This window comes from Desmodus rotundus, chromosome 10, assembly GCF_022682495.2.
Source record: "Desmodus rotundus isolate HL8 chromosome 10, HLdesRot8A.1, whole genome shotgun sequence".
Classification (NCBI taxonomy): Eukaryota; Metazoa; Chordata; class Mammalia; order Chiroptera; family Phyllostomidae; genus Desmodus; species Desmodus rotundus.
The window spans coordinates 98,914,457-98,930,356 of NC_071396.1; the positions used below are offsets into that span (position 1 = coordinate 98,914,457).

At 38.5% G+C, this 15,900-nt stretch overlaps 1 protein-coding gene across 2 annotated transcripts in view; it reads left to right on the forward strand.

The window, feature by feature from the left end:
• Positions 1-15,900, forward strand: part of DCC (DCC netrin 1 receptor) — a 995,961-nt gene that overhangs the window by 887,912 nt on the left and 92,149 nt on the right. For both annotated transcript variants that reach the window (XM_024580416.3, XM_045188039.2), the window contains exons 19-20: positions 3,155-3,262; positions 14,468-14,662. In XM_024580416.3, coding sequence (XP_024436184.2) covers positions 3,155-3,262; positions 14,468-14,662 — 303 coding nt within the window. The remainder of the gene's footprint in view (positions 1-3,154; positions 3,263-14,467; positions 14,663-15,900) is intronic.

The following is a 15,900-nucleotide window of genomic DNA, read 5'->3' on the forward strand; positions in this document are numbered from 1 at the left end:
ATGGCTTTGCAGTTCTAATTTTTATTTTTGGCTACCATGTTAAATCAGAGAGTTCACTGTACTTTTAGATTTTTGTGGATACTTTTTTCTATAAGAAGTTTTCTAGTTCATCTGATTTAATTTCAACATACTTTGTTTCTCTTTTACATGCTTACATATATTAATTCCTTCTCCTGGAATTCTGCCCTGAATGCCAGTGCTCACATCTCCTTTTGAAGACTAAGAGAAGCTGAATGAGTTATGTTCTGTGGGGAGAATAAAAACTCTGCCCTTTCTTTTTACTTAAAATGAGACAGAGTTAAATAGAAACTACTAAGACATCTGGTCTTCCCTGAGTGAAAGGGAACAAGTAGTAATTTCCTCTCAAAGTGCACAAATTCATTCATTTTTATCCTTCGTAAGCATAAAATGCACACCAACATCTGACTTGATAAATGTACCCTATTGATTTCTCATCAACTGCCTAACCTTGTAGGGACATTGATGGTGAGACCCATTGCTGACAAAAACATATTATCTTTTACAAATGTGGCTAGGAGGAAGGGGGATTGTCAAAACAGGTAATGATCTGGACAAAGGTGTAAATAGCATGTGGATGAGATCTCTGGGTGATGATGAGAAGCAAGAAGTAATTTGCAAGTGTCTGCTGCTTTTATAATGTGAGAAGGAAACAAAGTAAATGAAATGACTTTAGAGTTTGCTTCTAATTCTGCAATAACCTGAAGACTGGAGGGGCTGCACTGTTAGGCACTCACTTGTGCTGAAATTGCTCACAATAAAGACAAGGGTGGCAGGCAGATTCTTGAAGTAAAACATTTCATTCTGCCCTGGTGATGAATACTTAATTTTACTTTAGTTAGTTTAAGTAAAATAAAAATAACCGCAAGGGCACCTGAAATAATGGGTCTTGGGAAGGGACAGAAACCAGAGATGCTCCCAGGCTTTAGGGAGGAAGAACCATTGAACCATCATTCAAGGTGTTGCCATCACAGTAGCTTGACTTGGTGTATTTTTCTTCCTCTAATTAACATTGTTTCCCAGAGAGAGAGAGAGAGAGTCCCACAGCTAAAGAAAAAGTGGATGAAGGCCCTGGAGGTCACAGTACACAGAGGAGAGCTGGTTGCCAAAGAAAACAGCCGAGTGCTTCCCCAAATGAAGGGAGAAGGGATGAGATGTTGGACAGTCCAAATACAAATGTCCAATATGATTTCCATGGCTGGAAATCTTCTAAATCTTGAATGTTTCCTTCTATTCCTGCACTTAAAAAATCAAGCACAGGAAGAAATGAGAACCAGGCAGACCACAGGGCAATAAGTGTCCAGTTAACTGAGATATTAAATCATGAGTTTCCAATAATGTTCATTTATAATTGTCATGTCCTGAGATAGAGACTTGGTATAAAAAGTAAAGAGAATACAGCCAATATCTTTGAGAGAATTATCATCTAATAGAGGAGGAAAAATACTTTTTGAACCTGAAGTAACATGAGAAATATAATTATAGAATTTCGGGCAAGTTGAAATCAGAACAAATTTACCCAGGTATAAATTCTGTATGGAGAAATAAGGGGAGGTTTAGCAAAAGAAATAATGATTGAGCTATGGTCTGGGCGGATCATCAGGTACCCATTCCAGAGCCTTCCAAAGGAAGGGGACAAAAATGCACAAGCAAGTATCAGAAAGATGTCGTCCAGTCCAGAGACACATGGAATGGTTCAGAGTGACAGGAACATAGTATTCATGGACAACACAGGGAAGTAAGGCTGTAAAAGAAAATAAAGTGTAAGTTCTGCAGGGCCTGATGTTTGTTATTTATTGTTATTTATTTAGATTTAATCCAAAGAGGATGGGTAGTCAAAGAAGAATTTCTAAAAGATCACTCCAGGCATGAGATTGGAGAGACTGCAGAACAGAGATACTCTGTTTGGTTTAGTAGGGATAATTGAAGAGGTTAGAACCATATTCTTTTCAAATATGAGGAAATAGTGTATGTCATATGAGATTTCTACACATTTGAGCTATTGATCCCAATACCAGAATCTCTGTTCACTAATATTCACAGCTTTCCAAGTGTGTCTTTTTAGGGCCATGGTCACTATTGACTGGTTGGCACCAGGGTAGGGACTGCTTGATCAGTGTGTCTGGTCTTAATGTCAGCCATGAAGTTGTTCATCTGGTTCTGCTGCTTCTCTGGGTCTGGAGCTGAAACACAACTGAGGCCTACATGTCATCTCTAGTTTGACCGAAACTCTATCTCTGTGGTCAGCAGACCAGGACTTTGTTCTTGAGATTATTTGATGCTAATCAGAACCTCATTGTCCCTAGGGCAGCATGATTAAGGGATGGTCCAGCAAGGGAGAATGAGGCGGGTGAGTCACAGTGCTGGATGAGGCCAGTTTGAGTCAAAGGAAAAGAAGGAGGGAAAGTTGTTAAAGAAATTAAGTTTCTATATGGTTACATGAGCCTAAAATAACCCTTATACCAAAGAGGCGTTTTGGGGGGTGACAAATGCTGCTCCCCTTCAACAACATGTGGGAAAAGCTCTAAGAAAGGCAGGCTTTTCTGCCATCTAACTTCCTGCCAGGTTGATACTGAGACCCTCATAAATTCCACTCCTCCTCTGTTTTCAAATATTTCTCTGCCTTCTTGTTAGGAGATAACTGGAATGTTACCTAAACAAGAGGTTTTGATCTGCATTTAAATTTATTCTTTAGGGATTTTAAGGAAATACAGAATTAGGTGACATTTTCACTTGTAAATCCTCCGAGGCGTAACACAATTCTGTCTGATGGAAACGTGTAGCCATCAGTCTCACAACGTGTGTGTGCCTCTGTTCGTGCTATTATGGTTGTCACCTTTTTAGTGTGGCACTCACTGGGAAATACCAGCTACACTTTTTCCCTCCAGAATCACACATATTCTCCTCCCTCTATGTTCACTCCTTTGGAAGTCATTTAACTTCCATTAAAAAACAGCAACGTCTGTGTTGTTTGTATGCTTATTTCATTCAAGTACTCGAGATAAATTGTGAACAGTGAAATAAGCATTATACACTGTGATAGATTCTGAGTGTCAACATCGTGATTAGAGGTCCCATAAATGTCTGTTCTCTTTCACGTGCAATGACAAGGCCTTGTCTCCGTCTCATCTCGCAGCTCCGACCTCTGCTCCCAAAGATCTGACAGTCATTACTCGGGAAGGGAAGCCTCGCACAGTCATCGTGAGCTGGCAGCCTCCCTTGGAAGCCAACGGGAAAATTACTGGTAAGTGCTGCAGCTTTACTGTGAGTGTTGCTCTGCTTGGCCTGTGACTGCTCACCAAAGCCACTGCTCATGCCCTTGGTGTGTTAGTTTTCTGTCCCAGCATCTCAGTGGACACCCTGACCCTTTCTGATGGTCTCTTCCTGCCCGCACCGTCAGCGCAGACAGTGAGATTCTTCTGATGGGCACACACATAGGCACACATCCACGTTTGATTTGAGTTGCTTCCTGAAAGACGTGTCCTTCAGTTAGTATAGACCTTTTGCTTTTCATTCGGGGCAGCATGAGGACAACCAAATGGAATGCCTGTGAGCACAGATGAGTAAAAAGGAGCCCATTGTTTGGCAGTTATAAAACACTAAAGACACCGGATGACCGTGTATTTCTGTATGGCACATATGAAGATTTGTCTGGGCAGGTTTTTTGTTTCTCACTTGGCTTTTAGCTTCTTACTTTAAATCCTAAGGTTCAGAAAACACTTAATACTGACTGACAGAAATTGAACTTAATGACTATTTCACAGTGACAGATTTTATTTTGCCAAATATTGCTGATAATATCAATGCCTAATTAAAGCATCCATTAGAAGCCTGTAATGTTAATTTAGTATGAAAAATATAATGGAGTTCTATCATGGATTTTGCATTTAAATGATCACTTTAGTCTTTTAATAGATGTCTCCATAGCATATGATTATTATGAAAATATTGTATAACTAAAGATGTGCACATTATAGTCTAATTAGCTTGAACCAGTGGGTTAGGCACATGTAGGAGTCACTCCTTTTCATTTTCTTTTTTGCTTACAAGAGGTGGATAGCACTGTTATAAATTAGCAAAGTAATTCAGTCATTCTGTGATGCAGAGATGAACATGGAAATTATAGTTCAGATGACACTTGCGCCTTATGTGAGGTACCTTCTGAATTTTACAAAATGAAAAGAGAATGGGAAAATTCCAAATGTAGTGCAAATATAAGTTGAAGACTTGTTTTCTCTAGGAAATTGCTCTTAGTGCAATAGCTAACAGAATTTTCATTTGAGCTGACAAATATGGGAAAAGAAGAGAGACATAAAATCTTCCCCAGATCTTATATGCTCCGTTGTCACTCTGCCAGGCTTTTTAAAATTGAGACTGATTCATTCTAATTTTCTTCTTATTTTCCCCTTCATGTTATGATCTATTTTCATTGGTTCTGTTTCAGTACTTTTATAGGTTTTGATTGGTTGTGCATGATGGCTATTTAGTTATCTTACGAACTTATTTATAAACATATGGTAATTCAGCAGATAATAAGTTCAAAAACAATAGAAGATTTGTACATCAACACAAGTGTTGGGGTAAAAAGATATTTTTTCTTAAAGGATAAAATAAGGCATATACTACCCAATTTTCCACCCTTATTTAAATACATCTCATCAACTAGTCAATGCAAACAGTAGAATGTGTTTTCAACTCTGAAAGGAATTTTTATTTTGCTTTTCAAGAGAAAATAAATGGAAAAAATGCAAATTGATCTAAGCAAAAAATTTAGTTTGCCAAAATCACAGTGTCTGAGACCTTGTTCCACATATTTTATGTGGAATTATATAATAGTTCCCATAACTAAAAATTCATTTTCTAATAATGGTGTGGTAAAAGTATGGGAGGCAATACCTTGTACATTTATAGCTTATAGCTCATTTATGAAGACCAAGTTGTGATTTTCAAGTGGAATATTTTGACTCAATTTAACAGAGAGCAAACACTAATAACCCACAAGATAACTTCCATTCCCTACATATTTTGATTCTTTCAATCAAATTACTTTTAAAAAATAGGTTGATAAAATATTCAAACTAGAAGACCATTAAGCAGAAGGCCCAGGGTTGCTACACTGCGTGTCTTTTGCAAGTGCAACGGAAGACATAGGCTCTTTCCCAGTGTGTGAGGCACATGCGAGCCCACGTGGAGTGACGTGCTCCCTTCCACCTTTCTCCTTCTTTGTCTCCCCGAGTCCTTGTGTGCACACAGCAGTGGCGCAGGGTGGGTGAGAATTGAGAACCTGAGCTTCTGAGGGAGATGCCGGGCAAGTTATTTAACCTCCCAGAGTCTCACTTCCTCGTCTATAAAATAAGGGTAGGAATAGGACCTCTCTTGTAGAATTGTTACAATAAAGTGCCTAGAAAGGTCTCTGATGCCCAGTAAGGACTGAAACAAATGAGCTATTAATATTCCAACTTGAAATCCGCTCTAGGAAGAGGCTTTACTAATGTGCTTCGTATGACACCCAGATCATCAATTTGTAAATATATATACTTCAAAAAGGTTAAACAAAAAATGCCAGTGTTTAATTAAATTCCTTGATCATAAACTGGCAGCTTAAGAATCCGGACTGACATTTTCAGAATAAAGTGGTTCAAAATGAATTAAGCATTTATTATATGCTTGCCATTCTGCTAAGCACTTTACAATTATAAGTGATCCTGTATTCAAATTATTCCATTTTGAAATGAAGAAATGAGGGCCTTCTCTGGGGTAAATAACTTTCCAAAAGCCAAATAACCACAGGTAGCCAAATTGGTAGATGTTCAGTGAAAAGACCATGTTTACAAAGTGGCAGCCCCCAAATACTGAAGAAGCCAAAAGACCACAGATTGAGTTGGACAAGTCCGGCTTGTCGATTAATGAGTTGAATAGGGGATCACATACAAAAAGTAGGTCCTGGGTGGCAGAAGGATGGTCAGATGCCCACATTTTTTACCCACGTGTGGGTGATCAGGGTGAACCAAGAGATCGGGTACCAGGGTGAGCCAAGAGATAGATAAAATCAAGGGCACCTTGCCCTAGGGGAAGACTTAATGGAAATTTCATGATTATCCAGAAGCCTCTGTACACATCCCAGAGTCCACCAATAGGAACAGTGGGGGGAGGCGGGAGGGGATGAGGGTCAAAGGTCTGGCCTTTCAGAAGGTAAACTGGTTATGAGCTTCAAGGTGGAGTGAGCTTTTCCAGATGGAGTCAACTCTGGCCACACACTAGGATTTAAAACTCAGGTTCATATGCTTAACTCTTACACTATGTGTACCCAACTTACTAGTATTCTATTCTGATGGTCCAAATCAGTGATTTTCCATTGATTTATGCTTTAATTTATCTGAAGAGAGATTAAGCATGGTATTTTCCAAGTGATTTGTATACAGCTGGAGTTGTGAAACATTGATCTAAATACATGCATCATCCAACATTATAGATCAGAGACCTACACAGATGGAGGGAAGAGTTAGACTTTCCGAGATTTTTTCTTCTCACTGCTGTCTAACGGTGAAGGTTATACCTGCCTTTTCTGTGACATTTGATGACTCTACTCCAATTTCTTTTCCTTCAAATTCTCTTCTCACTTTACTTTTGTAAAATCACCTCACCATTTTTTTTCTTCCCATTGCTAGGCTATAGCTCAGTCTTGTTAGCAGACTTTTCTCCCACCTGTTCCTTCAGTGTTGCTTCCCAGAATGCAGATCTTTTTATTCTCTTTGTTACTTTCTCTGAAAAAGTGTCTGTATTATAGCCAGGGCTTCAGTGAGCACAAATTTAAGTCTCTTAAATCTCTATCTCCAGCTAAGTATTTCTAAATATACAACATATACTAGCTCATATTGTACATGTCCATTTGCCTGTCTTACAGGCATCTCATTTTCCTCTCCTTTTCTTCCTCCATCTCTCTTTTTTTATGTCTCTCACCTACTATAACCAGCTAAATAATGGACTATTGTATTCAGTAATAAGTTTTAAGACCATCCAGAAGTGTAGACCCAGCTGGGCACTCACACTGAAATCATATTTGTTTGCATATTTTTACTCCCATCATTCCAAAAGCCTCTACAGTTCACCCGGTTGCATAAGTTGGAAATTTAGCCCTCTCTATTTCTTCTTCATTGCCTTCCCATGTAATCAAGAGAGAAAATCAAATGCATATAGTATAAGGCTGAAAATTTTATGAAAACAGATTTCAGATTTTGTTCAGTGCTTTCTCCCTAATAATAATATTCTGTCCACATTAATAAAGGTAATTAATAAATATTTATTGAGTAGAATAATGATTGAATTGCTGTTAAATCCATTGTTTCACTTGAAATCAACATTTTAGCTCTTCCAAATATGACACATTTCTTAAGTTTTATTAATATCAAGAAAGAAAGAAAAGAGAGAAAGGAAGGCTGTAGCATTTACTAAATAGTTACTAGGTAGAATGTAATTTAATAGAAATACCCACTAATATGAAGTACTTAAATGCATTATCAGAGCAACTTATTTTCAGATGCTAGAATTGAGACATACTTAGGTTACGTAAGTTGCTCAAGCTTACAGAGCTAGTCAATGTTAGAGCTATGACCTGAGGTCAGATATTCCTGAATCCATTGCCTATTATTTTTGGCCAAAAAGAAGAAAGAAATGGGTCCTTTCTTCCTCATGTACATACTTACGTACACAAATATCAGAATCAATTGTTTTGTAGCTGAAAAGCTCTCACTGGGCTGAGCTCCTTGTTGGTAGGGGTCATCTTGGTCTTCCCTGTACTTCACAGTTACCTAAGCCATGGGAGGGAATCAGTAATGAATGACAAGACACATGAAAGAAGGCAGAGGAGAGAAGAGAAGTGGCATTGAGCACTTTTGATACTTTGCTTCTAGAATTACAGCTACCTATTTGTAAGAGTCAAAATAACAGATGTATGGTGTTACATTTTATATATATTTAGACAAATGTTGTTCCACTGTGGAGTGTTCAGATGGGTTAGCAATCCCAGGTCTTACAACCTATGATGGGATATATACTTCATTATATGACCATCCGTGGGGGTAAGAGACAAAAGTGAAGTAGAAAAAAGTAAGAGAAAACAAAGAAGAAAAACAGAGACTTGGAAACAGAGAAATACAGAGATAGAAGAAGATAGTGAGAAACTGATGAATTTGTTCCAGCCTATTTGGTTATATGGAAATCTATAAGGTAAGACTTAATAAAAATGGATTTAATACCTTCCCAACACACCAAACTTACACATTTAAATGAAATCGTATGCTTTATCTAAGGCAAACTTTTAGTTTTGAATGATGTAATGAGTTTCTATCCCACATCTCAGCTATCAAATTTACAAAAACATAAGAATAAAAAATAGGGTTCCCCACCAGTATCAGGAAATTGCTCAAATACCGTATGAAATGGCCCAAACCTGATGTGCATCTTCAACCTTACTTGATTCTAAAATTGCCATTCTAGAAGCTTAAATAGTTTTCACATAGAAAACAAAAGGACAGTGAAGGCAAATATTTTATGCTCATCTGATAACTAAAGAAAATGAGGAAAAACTGTAGCTGACTGTGGTGGGAACACAATTCTTCAAACTTTCAGCTTCATCATGCACTTAAAATATCCCATGAAAACTTTGACAATTTCATTAAATGTCGTGAATGTAAAACGTTGACGCTTCCTGGCCAGGGCGCTTCATTCAGTAAGTGAGTTTGAATACCTATTATGTGAAGACTATTTTATCAGGATTTTTTTTTTTGAAGAATGAAATGTAATATAAGATATGGCTCCTGAAATAAAGAAATGTTTTATTCTCTTTAAAAGATAGGACATACACATAATAAAAGCTAAAAAAAAAAAAAAAAAACTATTACGAATACCATAGTCTTCTATTTTGGGGACAAGAATGGAGACTGCTCTGGTTCAAAGAATGTTAGGAGATTTTATTGATGCTGATCATGAAGGCTGAATTATATATGAATGTACACCCATGGGTCAGACAACTATTTTATCCAATGATACTTCACAATCCCTTTTGAATTATAGTCTCCCAGTTTTAATATTAACCAGATAAAGCAGTCATACAACCTTTATATGTTTTGCAGAATTCTTTATCTTGGCCTTTTGTCTTCCTCTGAGTTCTCTGCATCTTAAGACATCCATACCTGTAGCATCAACATCTCAACAAATGCCAAAAATGTAAGATTCCACCTATCAACTAAACAGTGACTCCTAACCTTGCTTAACACAGAGATCATCTGGGGTGTGGATTACTGGGGTTGTATTTAACTATTGTAGTATCTGTTGCTGTGCTACAATATCACTCCAAACTTAGCAGTTAAAACAACACACGTTCACTCTCTCATTATTTCTGTTAGTCAGGAAACCAGGCACAGCTTAGCTGAGTACTCTGCTTCAGGGTCTCTTACAAGACAGCATTTGAGGTTTTAGATTAGACAGATGTCTCATCTAAGGCTTGACTGGGGAAATATTTGCTTCCAAGTTTATGTGGTTGTTGGAGGGATTCAGTTTCTTACTGGCTGTTGATCGGAGCCCATCCTCAGTTCCTTGCCATATGCTTCTCTCCATCTGGCAGCTATTTCATCAAAGCCAATAAAAGAGTGTATAGAATCTGATAGCAAGATAGAAGTTATAATTTTATGCAAAATAATCACAAAAGTGATAGTTCATCACATTTTCTGTGCCCTATTGGTTAAAGTAAGACTTGAGACTTCCAGTCAAGATGGTAGCATAGGCACATGGTTCACCTCTTCACACAACCACATCAAAACTACAACTACAATATAGAACAACCACCACTCATCACCATCAGAAACCAAGTTGATTGGAAGCCTGACAACTTGGAATTAAAGAAAACATATCCATCCAGATTGGTAGGAGGAGCAGAGATGCAGAATGGGCTGGTCCATCACCTGCATGCAGTGGATTAGAAATAGGGAGGGATATCTTGGAGATAGCAAGGAGTCCCAGCCCCACACCAGGCCCCCCAACCCAGGGTTCCAGTGCCAAGAAGATAAGTCCCCACAACTTCCGGCTGCAAAAATCAGCAGGGATTGAGTCAGTGTAAGAAACCGCTAAATCCCCAAGCAGTTCTTCTTAAAGAACCCACACATGGGCTCACCTACTCAGACTCACTCCCTCTGAGCTCCAGCACCAGGGTGGCAGGTTGAAGGGCACCAGTGGTATACCGAGGAAAAAGAGGTGCTTAGCATTAAGGCAAGCAGAGGTCATTGTCCCTTTTCTAAATGCTTCCCCAACAGACCCAGCAAGCTGGTGCCATATCTGAGACTCCATCAACCTGGCTAACACAGTTTGATCCACCTTGGAGATCCCCAGAGACTCCATCCCACCCAAATTATAGGCCCACCCAAGCTATTTTTCCATATGAATGGCTGTCTTGGGCATGCCTCACATCTTCCTAAATCCTCTCAAATAAGCAACAGCTGGCCCCAGTGAGTCCCAGGACCGGCACTAGAAGTAGCCAGCCTAGATTCACAGCTTAGCTTCTTCTGAGAATCTCCAAGCCCAGCACAAGTAGCAGCCATCTCAGATTGTTTTATAGCTCATGAGAGTGGCCCCATACAGAACACTGGTGTGGGCTGACCTTGGCCTGCACCTCCTGTGAAATCCCAGAGCCTGTATACCCAGTGGACAACTACAGCCCACTTCAGAGCACCACTACCCTGCCCCTGCACAGCTGATCCTCCACAGAAGAAAGATTAAGTAGTCACAGCCAATCCTTGCCGCTGACTGGCCTGGGTAAATCCCTCCCATTGATCTACCAACAGGAACCAGGGCTCAACTCCAAGAGAAGGATATACTAAGACCACATGAAAGGTGCACCTCGAGTACCCAGCTTGGGTAATAGGGAGATGGTGCCACTGGACTCTACAAGACAACTACTATATTAGCCCACAGTACCAAGACATGGAGTCAAGGCAGATCTACCTAATACATAGAAAATACAAGGAGGCCGCCAAAATGAGGAGACAGAGAAACATGACCCAAATGAAAGAACAGATCAAAACTCCAGAAAAAAAGAGCTAAATGAAATGGGGATAAGCAATTGATTAGATACAGAGCTCAAGACACTGGTTATAAGGATGCTCAAGGAACTTAGTGAAGACCTCAACAGTATAAAAAAGATCCATCAGAAACGAAGGATACACTAATGGAAATAAAGAACAATTTACAGGGAAACAGCAGTAGAGTGGATGAAGCTGAGAATCAAATCAATGATTTGGAACATCAGGAAGCAAAAATCAATGCATCAGTACAACAAGAAGAAAAAAGAATCCAAAAATATGAGAATAGTAAGCAGCCTCTGGGACAACTTCAAGAAGTCCAACATTCAGTCATAGGGGTGTCAGAAGGAGAAGAGAAACAGCATGAAATTGGAAACATATTGAAAAAATAATGAAAGAAAACTTCCTTAATTTGATGAAGGAAATAGACATGCAAGTCCAGGAAGCACAGGGAGTCTCAAACAAGATGGATGCAAAGAGGTCCACTCCAAGACATATCATAATTAAAATGCCAAAGGTTAAAGATAAAGAGAGAATCTTAAAAGCAGCAAGAGAAAAGAGGTTAGTTACATACAAGGGAGTTCCCATAAGACTCTCAGCTGATTTCTCAAGAAACTCTGCAGGCTAGAAGGGAATGGCAAGAAATATTCAAAGTCATGAAAAACTGGCACCTACTGCCAAGATGGCTCTATCTAGCAAAGCTATCATTTAGAATCAAAAGGCAGATAAAGAGCTTCCCAGATAAGAAAAAAACTAAAGGAGTTTGTAGTCACCAAACCATTATATGAAATGTTAAAGGGACTTGTTTAAGATAAAGAGATCAACACTATGAACAATAAAAGGAAGAAGATCAGTATCTATCAACAATTGAATCTAAAAAACAAACTAAGCAAATGAGCAGAGACAGAATCATGGATATGGAGAGCATTTTCATGGTTGCCAGCAGGGAGGGGAGTGTGGGAGAATGGGTGAGAAGTGAGGGGATTAAGAAGTGCAAATAAGTAGTTAAAGAATAGCCATGGGGATGTAAAGTACAGTACAGGAAATGAAGTAGCCAAAGAACTTATTCACATGACCCACGGACATGAACAATGGTGTGGGCATTGCCTGAGGGAGTGGGAAATGCTGGGGGGGGGAAGATGGCAAATGAGAGAAAATCAGGACAACTATAATAGCATAATCAATGAAATATAAATTAAAAATAAAAAACAAGACTAGGTCCTGTCTACACTTAGACAGAAAGGATTACATAAAAGTGGGACTACCAGATGGGGATAATTGAGGACTATCAAAGACTCTGTCTGCCACACCTATTAAATCAGAATGTCCTTTCTTAAGATCTGTGTTTTGTAACTTGTACCCAGTCTCCAGGCAATTCTTATAATCAAGTAGATTTGGGAAACACAAAACTTGGAAAAAGGTGAAAGCTAAAGCAAAAGAGATACAAGTTTTCATCATTGATCTGAATTTAAGTGAAATGGACTTCTGGTTTTTTGAGTTTGCAACATTGGTTAACCATACAGAATTGCAAGGGGAAAAGATTCAGTTCATTGTCTAGAATACATCCTCCAAACTGAAGCAGAATTCTGTAAGTCACTGTGGCATTAAGTGGCAAATAATTAAAAATTATATAAATACTCTTATACTCTACTGAGTGTATTGCCTAGTCTACAGAAAGAAATTCTCGCTATAGAAAAAGGTTTTATATGTTAAATGTATCTTGTACTAGACCTTGGCAGTTGGGTAGGATTTGGATGGGAAGAGTGAACAATAAGAAGTAGGTGAGGCCCTGGCCCAGTGGCTCACTTGTTTGAGTGTCATCCCATACACCAAAATGTTGCCAGTTCAATTCCCGGTCAGGGCACATACCTGGGTTGTGGGTTCATTCCCCTTCTTCTATGGGGTTGTGCACAGGGAGCAAATGATCAATGTTTCTTTCCTCTCTCCTTTACTCTCCCTCTCAAATCAATAAACAAATCCTGAGTGATGACTGAGAAAAAGAGCAAGGTGAGTGGGAATGAGCATCATAGGGAGACCCCACTGCAGTCTTCCTGGAGTGAGCGTCTGTGTTCTCACACAGGTAGTGCGCCTGGTTATTCTGGGAGGGAACGGGATCTGGATTGGAGAACCTTGTGACATAACCACTGAGAGGTCTAAGTGTACTTGGGGTCCCCAGTACAAATAGGAGAAGCAGGACTGAAAAGGAAGGAATATGTGAATCAAAGAAAGATGACTGCTTTTAAAATATGTTTCACAAAGAACATAGTTGCTGTACAAGAACAGAACTAGGGACGTTGTTGGCCTATCTGGTGCAGAGATCAGCGCAGAATTTTGGCACAAATGGCGTCTGGCACTCTATTCATACAGCGAAGACACCTATGATGAGCTCTTGACAGTTTCATCTGATAGTGTAATATAAAATTATGAATAATGCTTTGAAATAAAAGCTAGCTTACATGCTGGCTAAACATAATGTTAGAATATGAATATTTACAGGGATAACTGGATTTATTTGGGTGTATATTAAACTGTCACCACTGAATAACCTACTAGTATTCAAGTAACATCCCCTAAGACAGAGGGTAAATGATACTATCGAATGATAAATTATTAGCACTTGAGATACTAACTAGATAACCTATAATTATCCAGAAATACCTTTATTTTCTCCATAGGTGGGATGGACCAGGGGAAATAGTGTTAGATTTTTAGCCTAACAGTAGAGGATATTATCCTAGCCTTTTTACCGCCTAGCTTGGGTCGCCCTCAGCTTTACCATCTGTGAAAGGAGGAGACAGTACCCCTGCCAACCTCCCAGAGTTAATACAACAGTCATACATCACTTATTTTGATAACACTTCAACATGCACGGTATTTTGTACTTCTCAGTGTACTGTTATTATTTAAGCATAAGCCAAAATAAACATTACTTATTGTCATTATTGAAACACAAAAAAAGTTAAAGACTTGTTATCTATTTCTTAACAAGATAACACTTAACAAGATAACAAGTTAAGATAACTTGTTAAGATAACTTGTTATCTTGTTAAGTGTACATTTTTATCACATTTACATATTAGAATAAACCAATAATCAGAATTTATAGGCAGCAGAAACCATACATTTTTACATATGACAGATATTTTTATTTCTAAGGGCTTATTCCATTTTCAGATTCTGTTCAGTGAAGCAATTATTTATTTAATCCTTGCAATAAGGAAAAAAATAATTACTTGCCAAGCCAAATACTGTAGTTTATAGATCGGGGATATGCAATAATGATGGCAAAGTACATTTGGGACACCTGGGTGTGTGGAAGCAGAAGGGCAGCCAGCTGTCCCGACACTGACAGTATTTGCACCCTCCTGTTTATGCAGCTTACATCTTGTTCTACACCTTGGACAAGAACATACCAATCGACGACTGGACTATGGAGACCATCAGTGGTGATCGGCTTACTCATCAAATTATGGATCTCAACCTTGACACTATGTACTACTTCCGAATTCAAGCACGAAATGTGAAAGGCGTGGGGCCCCTCTCCGATCCCATCCTCTTCCGGACTCTGAAAGGTTCGAATCATTTTCTACTATTGCCTTTCTTTTCTATGGGATTGTTACAAAATAGTTTTGGAGTCTATGTTGGGCATTGCCCTATACCATTTCTGTTGGCAGCGTGACTATAGTGGACATTCGAAATACATTAAAATGCACATTAAAACCACATGAGTTATTACCTCACACCTGTTACAATGGCCGTTATCAAAAAGACAAGAGATGTCAAATGCTGGTGTGAATGTGGAGAAACGGGACCCCTGTGCTCTTGGTGGGACTGTAGATTTGTACAGCCACTATGGAAAAGATATGGCGGTTCCCCCAGAATTAAAATAGAACTACTATGTAGTCCACCCAGCAGTTCCACTTCTGGAAATACATCCAAAGAAAATAAAAACACCAACTGGATGTGATTATCTATTCTGCATGGTCATAACAGCGTTATTTAAAATAGCCAAGACGAGGAAACATCCTAAGTGTCCATCACTAGATTATTGGATAAAGAAACTGTGGTATCCATACACAGTGGATTATTCAACTATAAAACTAAGAATTTCTACCTTTTGTGACAATAGGGATAGATCTTGAGGGCATGATGTTGAGTGAAATAAGTCATACAGGGAAAGACAAACACTTTATGATTTCATTTGTATGTGTAGCCTAAAAACAGACAAGCAAACAAATAAAAACACGTCAAACTCGTAGAAAAAGAGATCAGAGGTTTGGTTATGAGAGGCAGGGTTGGGGAGAGGGTGAATTAGAGTTGGAGGGAGGTGGTCAAAAGGTACAAACTCCCAGTTATAAAATAAATAAATACTAAGGATGTAATGTAAAATGTAATGACTACAGTTAACGTTGCTGAGTAATATATAGGAGTTTTGTTAAGAGAATAGACCCTAAGGGTTTTTATCACAAGGGGAACTTTTTTATTTCTTTTTATTATATCTGTATGAGATGATTTATGTTAATTCAACCTATGGTGGTAATCATTTCACTAGATATGAGTGATTATGCAGTGATGTATTTCAATTATTTGCCAATAAAACTAGAAAAAAATAAGAAAGAATAATTAATTAATTAAATGTATCATTTAATTCTGAGAGCCAGCAAGTCAAAGAAAGAGCTAATGTATTACTACATTTTCTGCCTTCAGCAGGAGACAGACATTTTAACTTCACTCTTTTATTTATAATCCTTTTGGAATTGTGTATTGATTTCATGTATATTGGTTCCATTCAATATATAATGAAGCCCTT